The sequence below is a fragment of the Phoxinus phoxinus genome (genome assembly GCF_949152265.1).
Source record: "Phoxinus phoxinus genome assembly, chromosome: 20".
Taxonomy (NCBI): domain Eukaryota; kingdom Metazoa; phylum Chordata; class Actinopteri; order Cypriniformes; family Leuciscidae; genus Phoxinus; species Phoxinus phoxinus.
This window is the reverse complement of record NC_136895.1, coordinates 29,078,585-29,095,543: the sequence shown is the minus strand read 5'-3', so window position 1 is coordinate 29,095,543 and position 16,959 is coordinate 29,078,585. Positions and strand designations below refer to the sequence as shown.

At 39.4% G+C, this 16,959-nt stretch overlaps 1 protein-coding gene across 1 annotated transcript; it reads right to left on the bottom strand.

Moving 5' to 3' along the window:
* Positions 1 to 14,703: 14,703 nt before the first annotated feature.
* LOC306988240 (E3 SUMO-protein ligase ZBED1-like) lies at positions 14,704 to 16,578 on the bottom strand (the record flags this gene model as incomplete). Its single annotated transcript, XM_079593046.1, has 2 exons — positions 14,704 to 14,916; positions 15,151 to 16,578. 2 exons carry the CDS (start codon positions 16,576 to 16,578, stop codon positions 14,704 to 14,706), a joined length of 1,641 nt encoding a protein of 546 aa, XP_079449172.1.
* Positions 16,579 to 16,959: the final 381 nt, after the last annotated feature.

Below are 16,959 nucleotides of genomic sequence, written 5' to 3'. Positions count from 1 at the left end.
ATAAAAAAACAAAAATGGTTTTTGTCACCATTTCACAAAAAAAAAAAAACTTTTCTGTGTGACAACGCGAGGCTCAATTTTTTTTTTTTTTCTGGGTTAGGACTACTAAACGAATAGAACTATTCGACTGATTTTAGTCTCACAGTGTAAAGGAGGCCAACTAGTAAGAGTTAGTAGAGGTCAGCTGCGGTCTTTAGTGTCCTTGTTAGCGCGCCCCCCTCCAATGCTGGAAACGCTGGTTTGAATCTTGCTTCGAGCAGGCTGAGTAGGACCGGTTCCATTTGGTGCCGTGACCCGGATGGGAGTGAAGTTTAAGGGGACAAGTGTGACCTGATCTCAATAGACGCACTAGAGAACTGGATGGGAGTGAGGTTTGAAGGGGTTGAGTGTGACCGGATCTCAAGAGATGCACTAGAGACTGCTGTCATTAACACACTTGTTAAAGGGGTGCTTTTTTTCTTTGCATGGTTGCGTTTATGGGATGCAATATAACATGTCTTCGTTTTTTTTTTTTTTTTTGCCTTATTTTTCATAAATTTCATCTTTATTGTAAGCCGCTTTCTCCTCTGTCATTTGAACGACCGGTTGACTTCCTGATTCTATGAAACCACTCCCTCAGAAACAGGCATGGGCTCAGATTGGTTAGTTGGGCCGGTGTGTTGTAATTGGCTAAACTGCGTAGTGCACGTTGTCCGGAAACTTTACGCCCATCACCTTTACGGGCAAAAGTCGCATGTGCTCCAGTCAAATGTAAATAATGGTGTAAATACTGCCGTACAGTTTGAGCCAGAATCAGACCCAGAAAGCGGCAATGAACAGAGTCAAGCAGAACCTCCCCAAACACGGCTCTTACAAAACGTTTCTGAATGGTACATTTTTTATTATTATTATTCTATTCTATTCTATAATAATTTCGATACTTGAAAATCGAAAATGCCACTGCTGCTTGTTAGCTTTTGAGATACGGTTTTCTCCTGATTAAACATTTAATATAACAGAATAAATGACTGAGTTATACCGCAGCTGAAGTTTGCTGTTGCGATTACATATCATTTTTTGAACTTTATACACGTGTGTCTTATACACACAAATAGCATCGAACTAACTGGCTACTATAAACAAACTAGCGTTGGCATTGGTTTACGTTCTTGATCAAATCGAAAAATTACGTCATAAAATATACATGGAAAATACATTTACAAAATTAGTACATAATTACAAATTCAGGTCCAAAATGTTTGTACGCGTTTGTCATAGACACACGAAATAGCGGCTACTAACGCCAGCGCTGGCATTTGTTTACGTCCTTGATATAACTAAAACATTACATCTGAAACTATACATCCAAATACATTTAAAATGATTAAGTCTTACTTACAGGTTGTGGCCCAACAACGGCTGCCTCTGGGTTTACAGTTGGAACTGCTTCATGTTTTAGTCACAGTTTCTTGTTTAATCCGGCATTGAATTCGTGGGGATTCTGGAAGCTGTCTTCCGTAAAATGCGCAGCACAGAGAGCTAAATTATGATTGTAATTTTCAGGAACATAATCAAACATAAATTTTAGCCATTGTTGACGAACTACTGCGTCCGTAGGAAGCCGAATACAGAAGACCTGACAGCTGGGTGAAAATAACACACTTTCGACGGCATAGCTACAGCTCTCCACTATAACTCTTCCTCTTCCACAAAGCCGCAGAAATATGGCCACGCCCCCTTTTTTTTCCATATTCCAGAGGGAGGGTTGATGTAAATGTATGGGTTAGTTACGTATAAAACCCGGGAAGTATCTCGTTGTAGTCCCACTCGAGTCGTTTTTGTAGGCATTAAACTTCCTGATTTTTAAAAGACGATATCTCTGCTTACGTTGAACTTTCAGCGCAGCAACTTTGCAGATACTGTTCATGCACCAACAGCAACATTACACACTTTAAAATGAAAAAAGTGAAATCGCAATCAACCACCCCTTTAATGCGCCCTCCTCCAATGCCAGAAACCCCAGTTCAAATCTTGCCTCGAGCAAGTCGAGTAGGACCAGTACAATTTGGGGTTCAGCATTTGGGTAGTTCTATCTAGTGTTACCCAGCTCCTGGGTTAAATGTAACAACCCAGCTGTTGAGTTGTTTAATCACAGCCTTTTTGCATCCTCTTCAGGAGAGAGCAGATCTCACCACCATTGAATTGGTGCATCTTCAGTACAATACAGGTTTGTGTGCATTTTATTGTATGTATAACATAATTACTTTGCTGTAAATCATTTCATTTTAAGCAAAGCATACAGGGACACAACCTAAATGAGTGTTGCTTCAGTCTTTTCACGTCATGGAAAACGCCTGATGCCTTGCATAAAATAAATCATTTTATTGGGAAAGATACTAAATCTAAACACTTTGGGTGATAAAATATGTCCGCAGAGCTGTTCACAGTTTGTTTATGGCCAGGTTATGGAGTCAGTCACTGCTTCTTTAGGCTATGAGTGAAATGCATGACGGCAGACTGAAGTCCAGCTCCGGCACGAGAACCGGCAGCGTTCAGATGGAAACGGATAATAGAGACTGGTCGATACATAATGAATGTACAAGATTTACATTAGAAAAACTTGCAGATATACTAAACTAATTTAATAAATGCGAACAAAATAAAACTATTGCTTTCATGAGTGAGAACCAATGTTTAAAATAATGTAAAGTTTTATAGCCTATGTGGAGTAGTGCAGAAATTGTTAAACTACATAAAGTTACTATTCCTCCAGGAGGCGCTCAACATAATGTAATAAAACTTGGAGAGACTCTTGAACCTCAGAATGAGAAAACTTTATTGATAAAGGCAAGCAAATACATACAGCCAGTGGCGTAGGTTTGATTTTGAAATTGGTGGGGACGGGGACATCAATATATAAATATATTTTAAGTTTTGATCGAAATTATTGCTAGGGATATATCAGTGTCACTGAATATTGGTAGGGTACTACTAAATTCTACGCCCCTGCATACAGCAAATATATACAGCAGTAGTAAAGTGAGATCTGTGTGTCTCTTCATACATTTTTTTTTAGTATCTGAGAGAAATATAAACAATAAAGTGACACTGATCAAATCTGACACTGAAAGAGAGCACAAACTCAAATAATCATCAGTATTTATTATGAAAAAACACTAGAAGAACAAAAAACACACGTGAAGAATCTTTAAAGTTCAGCGTTTGCTTTAGATTTCGATACTTCCTGAAAATGATATAATAAGCCATAACTTAGTGAATCTCACAAATACTTATACATGCAAAATCAGTTTGTGAGAAATGACATCATCAGTCATGTACCTGATGTGTGAACATGTGCTTGATCTCGTTCAGCTCTTCTGGATCTGATGTCATAAACCACAATAATGACAGTAGCCACGCCCACCAGAGCAGAGAGGACCAATCGGATCACAGCTTCAGTAGGACCACAACAGTGGACAGAGTCTGAGGAATAAACACATCAAACTGAGATCAGATCAGTCAATAAACACTAATATCAGCGCTGCCGTACCTGCACATGTGTGGCAGAGTGTGTGGATGTCCAGATGTGTGGTCTGGTTGCTGATGGGATTGTTCAGCACACAGCTGTAGGTGTTTTTATCCTGATATTCCACCTCCAGAGGTAGAGAGAGACTGATGCTGAGATCACACACACTGATGCTGAGATCACACACACTGATGCTGAGATCACACACACTGATGCTGAGATCACACACACTGATGCTGAGATCACACACACTGATGCTGAGATCACACACACTGATGCTGAGATCACACACACTGATGCTGATGTAAGGCTGGAGAAACTGGTTGGAGAGATAGACTGGTATAGGAAACAAAGGACCTTGCTGGAAATTAACATCTGACCTCCCCTATACAGTCTCACTCCCTCTCACGCCTAAAGACTCACAAGAATATATGTGGTTTAATGTGAATGATTATTAAATTTAGTATCATTTTAAATGTCTCAGAGTGAGTGGTACAAATGTCTCATTTCCAACTAAGTTAAACAAAAAGAAATCAGGTTTTGAGAAGTTTAGAGAAACCGGCACACAAAGGAATGTTGTCTCTAGGCAAATGGTCGTCTCCTACCCCTAAAAGGTATCAACTCTGAATGTACTGTTCTTAGTGTAGTTTATTTTTAGAGCCACTAGGTGGTGCTAGTCCATGTATATTTTTGATGTTGTCAGAGAAAGTAACCTCTGACCTTAATTGCAGCCATCTTGTTTACTCAGTTGATGTAAAGCAGTCACACGGTTAAAGCAGATTAATCTCTTCATCATCTTTGCAATCATTTATAGAAGCTTTGTCTGTAAGTATGCGTTTACTAGTTTTTCATCTTTTGTTGGAATTAGTGCTAATCATTTTAGGATAAAATTGATATTAAGAGAGACTTTTCAGTACGATGTTACATGCATCTAGATTATTATTGTGTTTATTATGTTCAGTTATAACTTAAGCGAACTGTTACAATTATTAATGTACAGTCTTTAGATAATTATTTCTCCCTTTTTTCTGTATTTCAGTTTTACTCTGTTTCACTTGCATTTGAAGTGGTGGAGTCAATAAATCCATGCTTCAGTTCAACTTTCTTGTGGAAAGAGTCATCTGTCTGCCTAGTTGAAGAAGGGGAACTCTTTTACGAGGGCAGAATACTGAATGTAAATTCCCATTATTAGCATGTGAAAGAGGTTTTGGCTATTTAATGGAATGCGGCAGGAGAATCGGGGCGCTTTCTGTATCTAGACTGGCCCGTGATGGCTGGGAGTGACCGAGACTTCCAGCCTCATGTATTTGCATCAGGTTGGGTTCGCATCTCTTCTTTTTATTCATGTTTTATATTGATTATCTTTGAATTGATTATACAATTGACCTGATACCTGATTTAATAAATTGTTACATTTGATTATTCAAACTGATTTTGACCTTGTTCATTTAATAGTCTAAAAGTAATAATCAAACATTCGCTCACTTTTAGTGATGCATAGATATTATCAAAATCTTTCATTTATGGAGTCAGATGAAATAACGAGTAAATACATATGAGAAATGTATTGCATTTAACCCAAATTACTTTGAGATGCTGGAAAGACGGAACGCGCAAGAAACCTTCCCGTGCAATTGGAAACCCCCATTGGACCAATATAGCACGGCTTACAAATTGGTGACCCCGACGTGATTTCAGATGGATTTCGCGAGCAAAGTCTTTTCCAGAAAAGTTTTGGGAATCTAAAATCAACACAGAGGTTTGAACATCTTCTCTTTCTTCCGCCGCTGTGGTAAGTCAACTTTTTCTACCTTTTTAGAAGTGTTTAAGAAAATGTTTGCATTGTTACGGGTTCGGAAGGCTCTTTGTCTAGAAACACGTGTGAGGACGTGATTAGATTAGCAGCGGCAGCGCAGATGAAGATTGAAAACACTTATATAGATTTGAAAGATCTCCTTGTTTGCCTAAGCAACAAGAAACAAAACCTAAAATTGGAATAACATCTTCCAAATAATGAATAACTCGACGAAGAACCGAAAAAATAAAGCCTAAAAGTTTTAAAATCAGCCGCATGTTTCTTGCCATTGTTGTATTGGCTTGTAAACAAACCAGCAACACAAAGAGAATGAGCAAACAACAGAAATAAAAATCTAAGTTTGTAAACGATGAAAAACGCGTGATTTTATAAATAAAAAGGCAGGTCGATGAATTGTTTATGAAAAGCAAAGAAAGTTTGGAAAAACAGGATGATATGATTTACACAGGCTAGAAATCAGATCTAGGCTAAGCTAAATGCTATTGTCCATGCTGCTTCCAAACGCTTAACTCTTTGTGTCGCCGGCCCACGGTAGGCCCAAAGTCACATTGAAAACATTAATATCCTATACTGAACCTAAAATAATCTTGACAAACTCTATATTACATTTGAAAGCTTGAACTTTAACAAAGATGAGATTAAAAAGCATGCAATAATTCTGTTAATTTTCAAATTTGAAATTGTGCGTAACACATTATGCTCATAGAACACAATTTAGTCGTTTGTACAACAATGTGCACATAGGCTAAATTTAAGTTTATTCTTTAAACACAGGATTGCTTTACTGTAAGCGTACTTGGAACACTTAGGTAAAACGGCTGTAGATATTCTCTAGGCCATGTGTCCTGTGTTGAACTGAATTAAAAACGTGTATCTATGCTGAATTTGTTTGTATCCTTGGTGGAAAGAAAGAAAAACTCCACGCGAAGGAGCAAAGAATTGCCACGTGGCTATAGTGTGATTCACAATGAATTTGAAAATCAAAAACAGCGAACGCGCATCTTATTAATCCTGAAACAACAAAACACTCATATTAAAGTTCCAGAGAACGTCGCGCATTAGGGTTCAGTAACTCTGAATCTTGAACAAAAATGTATGCATTGTTACGTTTGAGTTCACTCTAAATGACTCTGAGATTGTTTTTCCCAAATAGATTATTGGATTCGTATATTTCCACAATTCTGCGACCAGATCAGCGACGGGCTGAGACCTGGCATCATTGCAAGTGTACTTGAATGCAGGAGTGGGTTAATTTCCGTTTAGAAATAGCGAAAGTAATCTAAATTTCGGTACGCTCATATCTCTGTTCTTAGTTTAATGTTACTTTAGAGAAGTGTCTACTAAAGTAAATGATTGGATTAAGTTCCTGAGGGGGCATTCAAGGAGGTTATGAAAAAGTATCTTTTATTGTGTACGTATGAATTACGGCAAATCTTAGATAAATAACTTTTTACCTCTGATTGACAACCAGGACTGGCGAGTTTGTGTCGAGAGACCTGTGAAAGACCAGGACCTCTAAGTGATATAGTCTCCTAAATCTAAGCGGATAAACTATAATCAGAGTTTTAAAAAAGAATCCTCAAACGTTAAAAGTATAATTTTACCTACACGTAGTCCTTAAAGAGACTAAAAATGAAAGAATAGGCATTTGAAATCTAAAAAGAGAAACAGCGAACGTGCATCCCATTAATCCTATAACAAAAAAAAACCTTTCCATCATTGTGAAATTAAGCAAATATAAATTGGAACATGGATAATGATCATGTCCTTTTTAAAGTATGGGCCGAAAAGGTCGAGCCTACACTGTACAAACTCAGTAGAAAAGGTCTTAACATAGACACTATTGACAATGAAATTTTCACTTGGTGGAAAACAGTGGGTAGTAAGCAGAAGAAATCAAAACATGGTGAGATAATTGAGGCTTTAAACTTCATAAGTTATAAACAGCTACATAAGTCAACCAAATTTCTATCTTCGCTTATGGAGGTTAAATGTGAAGAAGTGCATTCTAAAAATGCGGAGGCACAAATGTCAGAGGCAAAGATTCAAGATCTTCAAACACAGCTAGATAGATTACTATCTGAACAGTTAGCCCTGACTAAAAAGTGCAAAAATCACAAAGACACCATTGCAGATCTTAAGGCTAAGCTAAATGCTAAAAAGTCCAAGTCTCCCATAACGCTCAACAGCGATGGGACAAAAAATGTGCACTTCTTAGATGAGGCAGCCTGCTCTAACAATCGTGTATCTTTTCAGACAGATGAAGCATGTGATAAAATTTTGAAAAGAGTGCCTGTCTCAGCCCTTAAGGTGATACAGCACCCAAACGGCACAGAGTCAAACATCCGACGTCCTTTAACGGTAACTGAATGTAACTTGTTTAAAGCAGAGATCGGACCATTTCCTTTGAAAGGGCCATTCGAACCGTGGTGGCGACGCATTGTAAGTCTAAAACATGCATTTCAGCTCGAACCAAAAGATATTTGGCAAATTGTATTCAGCTCAATTCCAGATGTTTTGATCTACAAGATACCACAGGTTTTGATGACAGGCACCATTGTGCAGTCAATGTGTCAAAATGAGCCTGAGAGTGAAATCTTTAATAGACTCAAACAATGCCTTCGTGATCTGCGTGGTTGTAGTCCTGTTGGATGGGAACTGATTTTCAATTGGAAACAGAGTACTGAAGAGTCGTTTGAGACATATGCAGAAAATATGTTTGAACTTTTTGAGGAGTATTCTGGAATTGAAAATGTTAACCACAACAATGTAACTCTCCTTGAATAACTGCTTACAAATGCAGGTCCGCGTGTACAGCAATCGCTCACGTATGGTGCTTCTCCAGCTCAAAATACATTCGAAGGTATTATAAGCTGGGCAACACGAATTGAATCACGAAAACAAATGCATTGTGAGGTAGCTGTGTTAGAATGTCATGAAAATCATCCGTCTGCAGGAGAATCCAGGAAGCCACACTGTGGCAAACTGAGCAGATTCTGTAATTCCTGTCACAAAACAGGCCATACAGAGGAAAAGTGTTGGTCCCTGGGCAGAGGCAGACCTCCACCCTATTTCAAAAAACGCAGACAACCACACTCTGACAGAAAACAGCACTCTGCAGATAACCAAAGCTCAAAAGCATCTAAAACTTCTACTGAGCTGACAACGTTGATTACTCAAGGTCTTCAGCTATTAGCGTCATTTGCTAGTTGGGTAGCAGCCCAATAGCAAATGGCTTAATAGGTTAACATCTGAATTCTTTTAAATATAGCGATTGTATTATAACTCGAAATATAATATCATCCTTAAAATTGAATTTCATTTGTGGGCTCCCCAGTGCCAAACCGGAGGGGGGTATATCTTTATTTTTGCCTTTACCACTGCAAACAACACTGCAAACATGTGGCACAGGTAACAGCCAAATAAAATTGAATCTGATCAGAGAAGTAAAGTAAGGAGGAGCTGAAACAACAGCAACAATTTAGACCTGGTCAATGAAACTCGGTTTCATGTGAAAACAGGAATTAAAATTTTTTAAACCGTTGAAAATATCTGAATTAACTGTGGTTCTCTCTGCATTTGTTTCTGTCTCAGGTTTTAACACTGAAATTCCTCGGAGGACGGACGCCAGGACGGACCGGACTCCACCTGCACCAAAAGCAGGACAGCGGGATTGTAGAATATAACCTGAAATTCTGGAGATGGGTGAAAAGACAACTCAAGAGGCCACTCACACATCACAGTAACACACTACTGCATAACTATGGCCTCCCAGTTTAGAACTGGATCTAAATTTACAACACAATTGTCAGATTAGATTCCACCCATCTCCTAGGCATGAACACTGAACACACACCTCCATTACAGCTGAACACTACACATAAGAAGATAAAGATGGCATAGAGACCAAAAGTGACACTTCACTAATGATCTATTGTCCATCATCACACTAACAGATCCAGACAGCTTCACACATATATGATGGTAAAGCTGATCCCATGATGACAGTACACACTACCAACTCATGGGAAAACACTGTAACATACACATGAATGGCTACAGTCACAAATTGATAATGCAAATTCTAAAGCAGAGGCAGACCTGCTATTAAAAGTTAATAAAATGTTAACTGATTGTTATTGGTGTGGTTGGAAAATCATAGGGCCCATGATTTCTCAACAATGCCTCAAATAACAGACACATTATAAAAAACAAACTAGATCTGAAGTGTGAACGCGTCAATCAATCACAAAAAATTACAATTCAATGCTGTCATCGACTGTGACTTAGCCAGCAACACACACACACACACACACACACACACACACACACACACACACACACACACACACACACACACACACACCCCAACACACATACACACACCCCAAAACACACACACACCCCAAAACACACACCCCAAAACACACACACACAAACACCAAACTGTTGAATGACTAAACACACACAAACACACACACACTATTACAAGGAATGAACGATCTCCATTCTTGTATTATGCATTGGAAGATTACAGATTACTGAACAAACAATTATTATTATATATGTATTTCTTCATGATTTTTGATTAGATATTATTATTACTGTGAATACAAGATTTGTTGATGCGTACCATCGATTTGATTATTTAGATTACACCGACCTCTTGCTGCATTTTCTTTGAGTAAGTCAGATCAAGAATATTTAAATTCCACTACCATTTAATATCATCACGGGGGTAGTGAAGAATTGGATATTTAAAATGGGACCACCCTACCTGACCTTGAGGAACACTTGAGACCAGATGTACCATTCACACTTGCTGACATGAACATGATATTTTATATTGAACATGACATGCCTTTGTTTTGTTGCATTCTTATGCATTTCCTTAAAGAGTTTAAGTTCATAAGTGCTCAATCGTGAAGTGGACATTTAAGATGCTTGTCAGGTGTCTCACACAAAGCAGTGTGGAACAAAGGAGAAGCCCTTCTTCCACTGAGGTCTGCCCAGACAACCGCACCGCTGGAGGTGACCGGACTGGTCAAGGAGGGAATCAGATTATCATCATGGAGAAGGTGCCAGAGAAGCAGAAGTTTCTCTATGGAGGAATGACACGTCAACTGAACAAGTCACAAAGGTCCAGATTGACTCTATGAACTTTGCTTACATCACAGGATCACAAGAAGAAAACCTGAACGCATTCATCCACCTGCTGGACTCAAGCTACATACACCTGGTGAGACCAGGTGTTCTGCAGGTGAACACAACCCGCTGAGCTTCTACAGATGCTAACATTGCAAAGACACTTTTTGAGTTACATCTCAAGGATTACAACAAACGTCTTACTGTGACCCCGTAAGTGTTCCCCGAATGTGACCCACGGGGTCAAGGAGGGACTGTAAGGCTGGAGAAACTGGTTGGAGAGATAGACTGGTATAGGAAACAAAGGACCTTGCTGGAAATTAACATCTGACCTCCCCTATACAGTCTCACTCCCTCTCACGCCTAAAGACTCACACAAGAATATATGTGGTTTAATGTGAATGATTATTATGTTTAGTATCATTTTAAATGTCTCAGAGTGAGTGGTACAAATGTCTCATTTCCAACTAAGTTAAACAAAAAGAAATCAGGTTTTGAGAAGTTTAGAGAAACCGGCACACAAAGGAAGGTTGTCTCTGGGCAAATGGTCTCCTACCCCTAAAAGGTGTCAACTCTGAATGTAAATTCCCATTATTAGCATGTGAAAGAGGTTTTGGCTATTTAATGGAATGCGGCAGGAGAATCGGGGCGCTTTCTGTATCTAGACTGGCCCGTGATGGCTGGGAGTGACCGAGACTTCCAGCCTCATGTATTTGCATCAGGTTGGGTTCGCATCTCTTCTTTTTATTCATGTTTTATATTGATTATCTTTGAATTGATTATACAATTGACCTGATACCTGATTTAATAAATTGTTACATTTGATTATTCAAACTGATTTTGACCTTGTTCATTTAATAGTCTAAAAGTAATAATCAAACATTCGCTCACTTTTAGTGATGCATAGATATTATCAAAATCTTTCATTTATGGAGTCAGATGAAATAACGAGTAAATACATATGAGAAATGTATTGCATTTAACCCAAATTACTTTGAGATGCTGGAAAGACGGAACGCGCAAGAAACCTTCCCGTGCAATTGGAAACCCCCATTGGACCAATATAGCGCGGCTTACACTGAGATCACACACACACTGATGCTGAGATCACACACACACTGATGCCATATATGTGCACCTCTAGAATAAAGCACGGCTGAAGAACTAACAGAGTTCATCTCAGATTAACAGTTTTTTTTCTACTTAAGTAAATAGTTTTAAATATGAACAAACAAAAAAGTAAAATGGTTAATTACAGTTTTTGGTTATTGAAATATAAAACCGGTGAAGCAAATATTGAACTCACCAATGACTGAACTGTGATATTAATCTGGCTGTGAGCTCAGTCACAGTGTCCGTTCACGCGTCCGTCTCCTTTAACATCATGAGAGTCAACAAGCTTTTGCTGATCTTACATTTCTGGGCCTGTATGAAAACTAATAGCAGAGTAAATGTTGCATGAGAGTTGGATTGGAGATTCGTATCTAGATGTGTTATTTAGTGCTGTGAGCTGTAAATCCTCTGACTGGGCTGTGCAATATTGACCAACAAATCATATCTCAATATAATTTTGTATTGACAAAATCCAGCTTTGCACTGCAGAAGTGACACAAAAGCAGCATCTGAGAAGGTGTATAGATGTATTTACACAGACTGATTAATGCAGCTCAGATGTAGCATAAATTTGCATAATTTGCAATTACATAAATAATGCAATGATATTAATGTTATTAATCTAAAATATTGAATACTAAAACATGAAATGTTAAAAAATATATATATATATAGTTTAAACATGAAACTCAATCCGCCAGTAGGTGGCAGCAAGACACTGTTTTAATGAGTGAGTCATTGAATCATTCATTCATCTGATTCTTTCAAAACGGCTGATTGAGTCAAGAACGAAGCAAGTGATCGACTGTATTTACAGTATTAACAGGACATTGGATCATTGACTCACATGACTCAGATTCATTCAGTAACACACATTCAGCTGGGAGACACACAACTGCTCTTCTGATTGGAACTGTAACCCAGTAGAATATAATTCTACCGGTAATGGGTTTATTTCAATGTATTTATTTTTGTTTTTGATTTATTTATTCTAGCCCAGAGCTAAAATGTGAATGAAATATAGGCCTACATCTCAATATATTGATGTATAAAGGTTTGTGTGTTCCTTTAAGAGCGCAGATCATATATCAAGTTTGATTTAAATACACATGTGAAAAACGTGGCTTTAACCTACAAGTTAGGTCTCTCTTTATTTTATTGGATTATGAGTGTTAAGTCCCGCCTTCACCGGTGTTTTGTGTAACGTGAGTGGTTGATCTGGAGGAGAGATTGCGGTCGATCTGATTAAAAGACTAATTGTGCATGTGTGTGTGTAAAACACAAGTTTTTAATAAATGTTGCCTTTCTTCATTCTTTTTGCGGTACAAATCGTCAATAGACAATGTTTCAAGTTATTCTAAAGATAACTGGTGACAGACTCAAAGACTGAAGACACTCGCGTTAGTTGTTGTTTGTTGATCTGCGTGAGGACCAGAGAGTGCTCAGTTTAACGGGAGAATCGGGAGTTTGCTGGCCGGAGGAGACTGTGCCTCGTCTTCAGAGAGAGCCGCGCACCGGAGGAAGATTTCCCGGAGATTTCTACAGTGCAGTCACTTATTGCTCCACAACGGAGTTCAGGTACATTTGTGTGCGTTTGTTTTTCCCGCTCAGGAGAGTGAAGAGCCAGTGTGTCGTTTCTAAGGTACGTCAGTCTCAGGCCTACAACGGTGTGTGTTGTGAATAACTGGTGTGTGTGGGCCGACGGTGTTTCATATTTGTTCATGTGGTGTTATTCAGTGCTTAAAAAATGATTTTTTAGAGTGATATTTTGATACTCGGCGTTATTTTTACCATTTCATCTCAAGTGAATGTGTGACAAACAAATGCAATAATTTTGTCACCTGATATATTTCAATATCAGTATGATTTTTGTCAATTTGTGATTTTACATGAAATCTGATTTTGAACAAACAGACCATTTGAGCTATTTTGACATTTATTTTGTTGTTCCTATTAAGTCTTTTACATTTTGTTACTTTCACAAGAGTTTTATTCTTTCAAAAGAATTTATTTTTGACAAATTAACCTTGTGTGACTGGGCTATAGTTAAAGGGGTGGTTGATTTCAATTTCACTTTTTTCATTTTAAATAGTGTGTAATGTTGCTGTTGGTGCATGAACAGTATCTGCAAAGTTGCTGTGCTGAAAGTTCAACGTAAGCAGAGATATCGTCTTTTAAAAATCAGGAATTTTAATGCCTACAAAAACGACTCGAGTGGGACTACAACGAGATACTTCCCGGGTTTTATACGTAACTAACCCATACATTTACATCAACCCTCCCTCCGGAATAGAGCATCACAGTCCCGCCCACAGCCGGTGCCGGAAGTAAAAATTCAATACAATTTCTCCATAGACATTTGGGGTATAAGCCATAAAAACGTAACCATACATGGTAGACTTAAAACCAGCAACGGCTGTACTAAGCGATTGTATATGCTCATATAAACGCCAAAAGTTCATGGGGCACTAACTAGGGGTGGGAATCTTTTACCATCTCACGATTCGATTCGATTCCGATTCTTGAGGCCACGATTCGATTCAAAATCGATTTTCGATTCAAAACGATTTTCGATTCAAAACGATTCGATTCGATTTTATCCATAATGATTTCTAATCGGGTTTCTGATCATGATCTACTCTCATCTGCTTTGCTATACAGAATGACAAACGGAGACATTAAAGTGTCTTTTTCACATTTATTAAGTTCAAGACAAAAGACAAAAAAAAACATATTTCTCAGTCAGACTCAAAGTTATGAAAAAAACAAAAATAGTACCCCTAAGCTACCTGTCTCTGAAATGTTCATGACAGTGTCTTTTGCAACAATAGAACTGTAAACTGTGCAACTGATTATATGATTTTCAACAAATCATGAAAAAAAACTGGACATGAACTCAAGTGTCCAAGGTTACTGTCCATTTGCAGATGCAACATTCAGGTTCTTTTGCAGGAAAATAAGCTGATCAACATGTGCAGGAGTGAGACTGCTTCGCTGTGCTGTCACTATATCTCCAGCGGTGGAGAAAACTCTCTCAGCTGCAACGCTAGTGCCAGGGATACACAAGTATCGCTTAGCCAGTCCAGCTAAGAGAGGAAAAGCTGTCTGGTGGGTCCTCCACCAGCTAAGCGGGTTCTCTGACAGAGACGGGAGGGGCTTCAAGATACTTCTTCAGTTCCTCTTCAGCTCTGGAGCTGGCAGATCTACGGACAACACTGACCTCAGTAAATGTCTTGCCCAATAGTGTGACCAGTGCAGAGGGCCTTCTTTTTGGAGCAGGGCCTTCTTGCTGTGGTGTCTCAGACTCAACCTCAGCCTCCTCTGAGTTCACTTGTCTCTACAGAAACAATTCAACAATCATGTCAGTCATAATCAATTATGTACAAAATAGTCACACAAGTCCCTCATTTTATTTAACTAAAATTATTATTTTATTATTATTATAAATTTATTATATAAAACCTGCAAGATGAGATGGCATCATTTAACTTTGACCTACATCCATTTTCAGCTAGCATAAATGTCTTACACATTTTAGAAAATATATATTACTCAAGAACAGATAATTTACCTCAAGTGCTGCAGCCTCTGCAATTACATTGGCATGAATTTCCAGCTGGTCCTCCTCAGTGAGGAAAGGCAGGGCCTTGAATCTGGGGTCCAAAAAGGAAGCAGAGTACAGCATGCGCTTATCCCGTGCAGAACTGTATCTTTTCGCCAGATCATCGTGGATTGCCTGTTTGATTTCCCGAATAACTGGTGTGTCAGCAGCAGCAACGCCAGCTGCCTCCGTGTCGTGCAGCAATTGAGCATGCAAAGGAGCAATAACTGAGAGTGTAGGCGTAGAATCCTCTGACATTATGTGGGTTGCGTCTTTCATTGGTTTCAGCGCCGATGCTATTTCCTCAGCATTGGAGATGTCGGTCTCGCTGAGTGTGCAGATGTCACTTCCAGATTTTCTCACCTGGGGGGAGAGCAGCGCGGCACAAATAGCAGGCTGCTGCTCTAGGAATCGTTCTATCATGTCCAGCGCGCTGTTCCAGCGTGTAGCGACATCCGTTTTCAGTTTGTGCACCGGTAACTGCAGAAGTTTCTGCTTTTCCAGCAGTTCATGATTTGCAATGGCGCTGCGGTGGAAGAAACCTGTAATTCGCCTAATCCTCCCAAGCAGTCGTGACACCGTGGTGAGCTTCAGAGCTCGTTGTGCAGCCAGGTTGAGAGTATGGGCAAAACATGTAATGTGTGCCAAGTTGTCAATCTGTGCAGCGGCGAGCATGTTGGCAGCATTATCAGTCACAATCACCAGATCCGAGACCGTCAGCTCCCATTCATTAGCAACGGAGTGAAAAATGGCATTGACATTTACGGCTGTATGGCTCTCGTGCATCACGCGAGTTTGCAAAACACGGGATTCGAGCACCCACGTATCAGTTATGTAGTGAGCGGTGAATGTCACAAAAGACTTGGTTGCTCTTGATGTCCATGCGTCACATGTTAGTGCCACTCTGGTCGTTTTGGTTAGGGCACTGGCGACCTTTCTTTTAGTCTCATTGTAAAGCTGTGGCACAGCTGTCTCAGTGAAAAACTTGCGGGACGGTATGGCGTACCTCGGCTCCAATGTCTGTAACATGCAGACGAACCCCTCGTTTTCCACCACACTGTAAGGCCTTAGGTCTTTGGCGATGAAGCAGGCGATAGACCGAGTTATTTTTTTTGCCCTCTCGGAGTTGGCAAGGAGTTTTGTGAAGCACTGCAGTGTGCGTTGGTCTGCAGCTGGCGGCTGACTCTGATCCGTGTCGCTGAGCTCCGGGTGATGCCTAGTAATATGAGCCCGCGCATTTGTTGTGTTGCCGAAGTACTTTGTCTTCGTTTTGCAAAGCTTGCACACTGTGTGTGTCATGTCCAGCGCAGTGCTTCCAAGCATTCGGTAAAAACCGAAATGAAGCCAAACTTTAGCTTTAAGTGAAGACGGGGCTGGTTGGATCTCCGTCTCATCCATATTTGCTTCCTCTTTGTTTTAGTGATTTGCCGCTCACGTTCAAAAACCGGTTGCGTGGTGACGCCGCGTATTTTAAAAAAAAATTTTTTTTTATTTATTTATTTATTTATTAAATCGATTCTTGGACATTTCAGATCGATTCTGAATCGTTGCAAATGAGAATCTAGATTCTTCTGTGAATCGATTTTTTTGGCACACCCCTAGCACTAACCTTGATTTGAGATAAATGCCTTTTATTCGCGATGTCTTGGATAAGTACTTCATTACCCACAATCCTAAACAATCCCACAATCCCACAGTGATGCATCTGATTGGTGGATGTCGCGTAAACCCCGCGAAGGTCCGGAGAGCGTTGCCATGGAAGCAGGATTCTAACAGTAG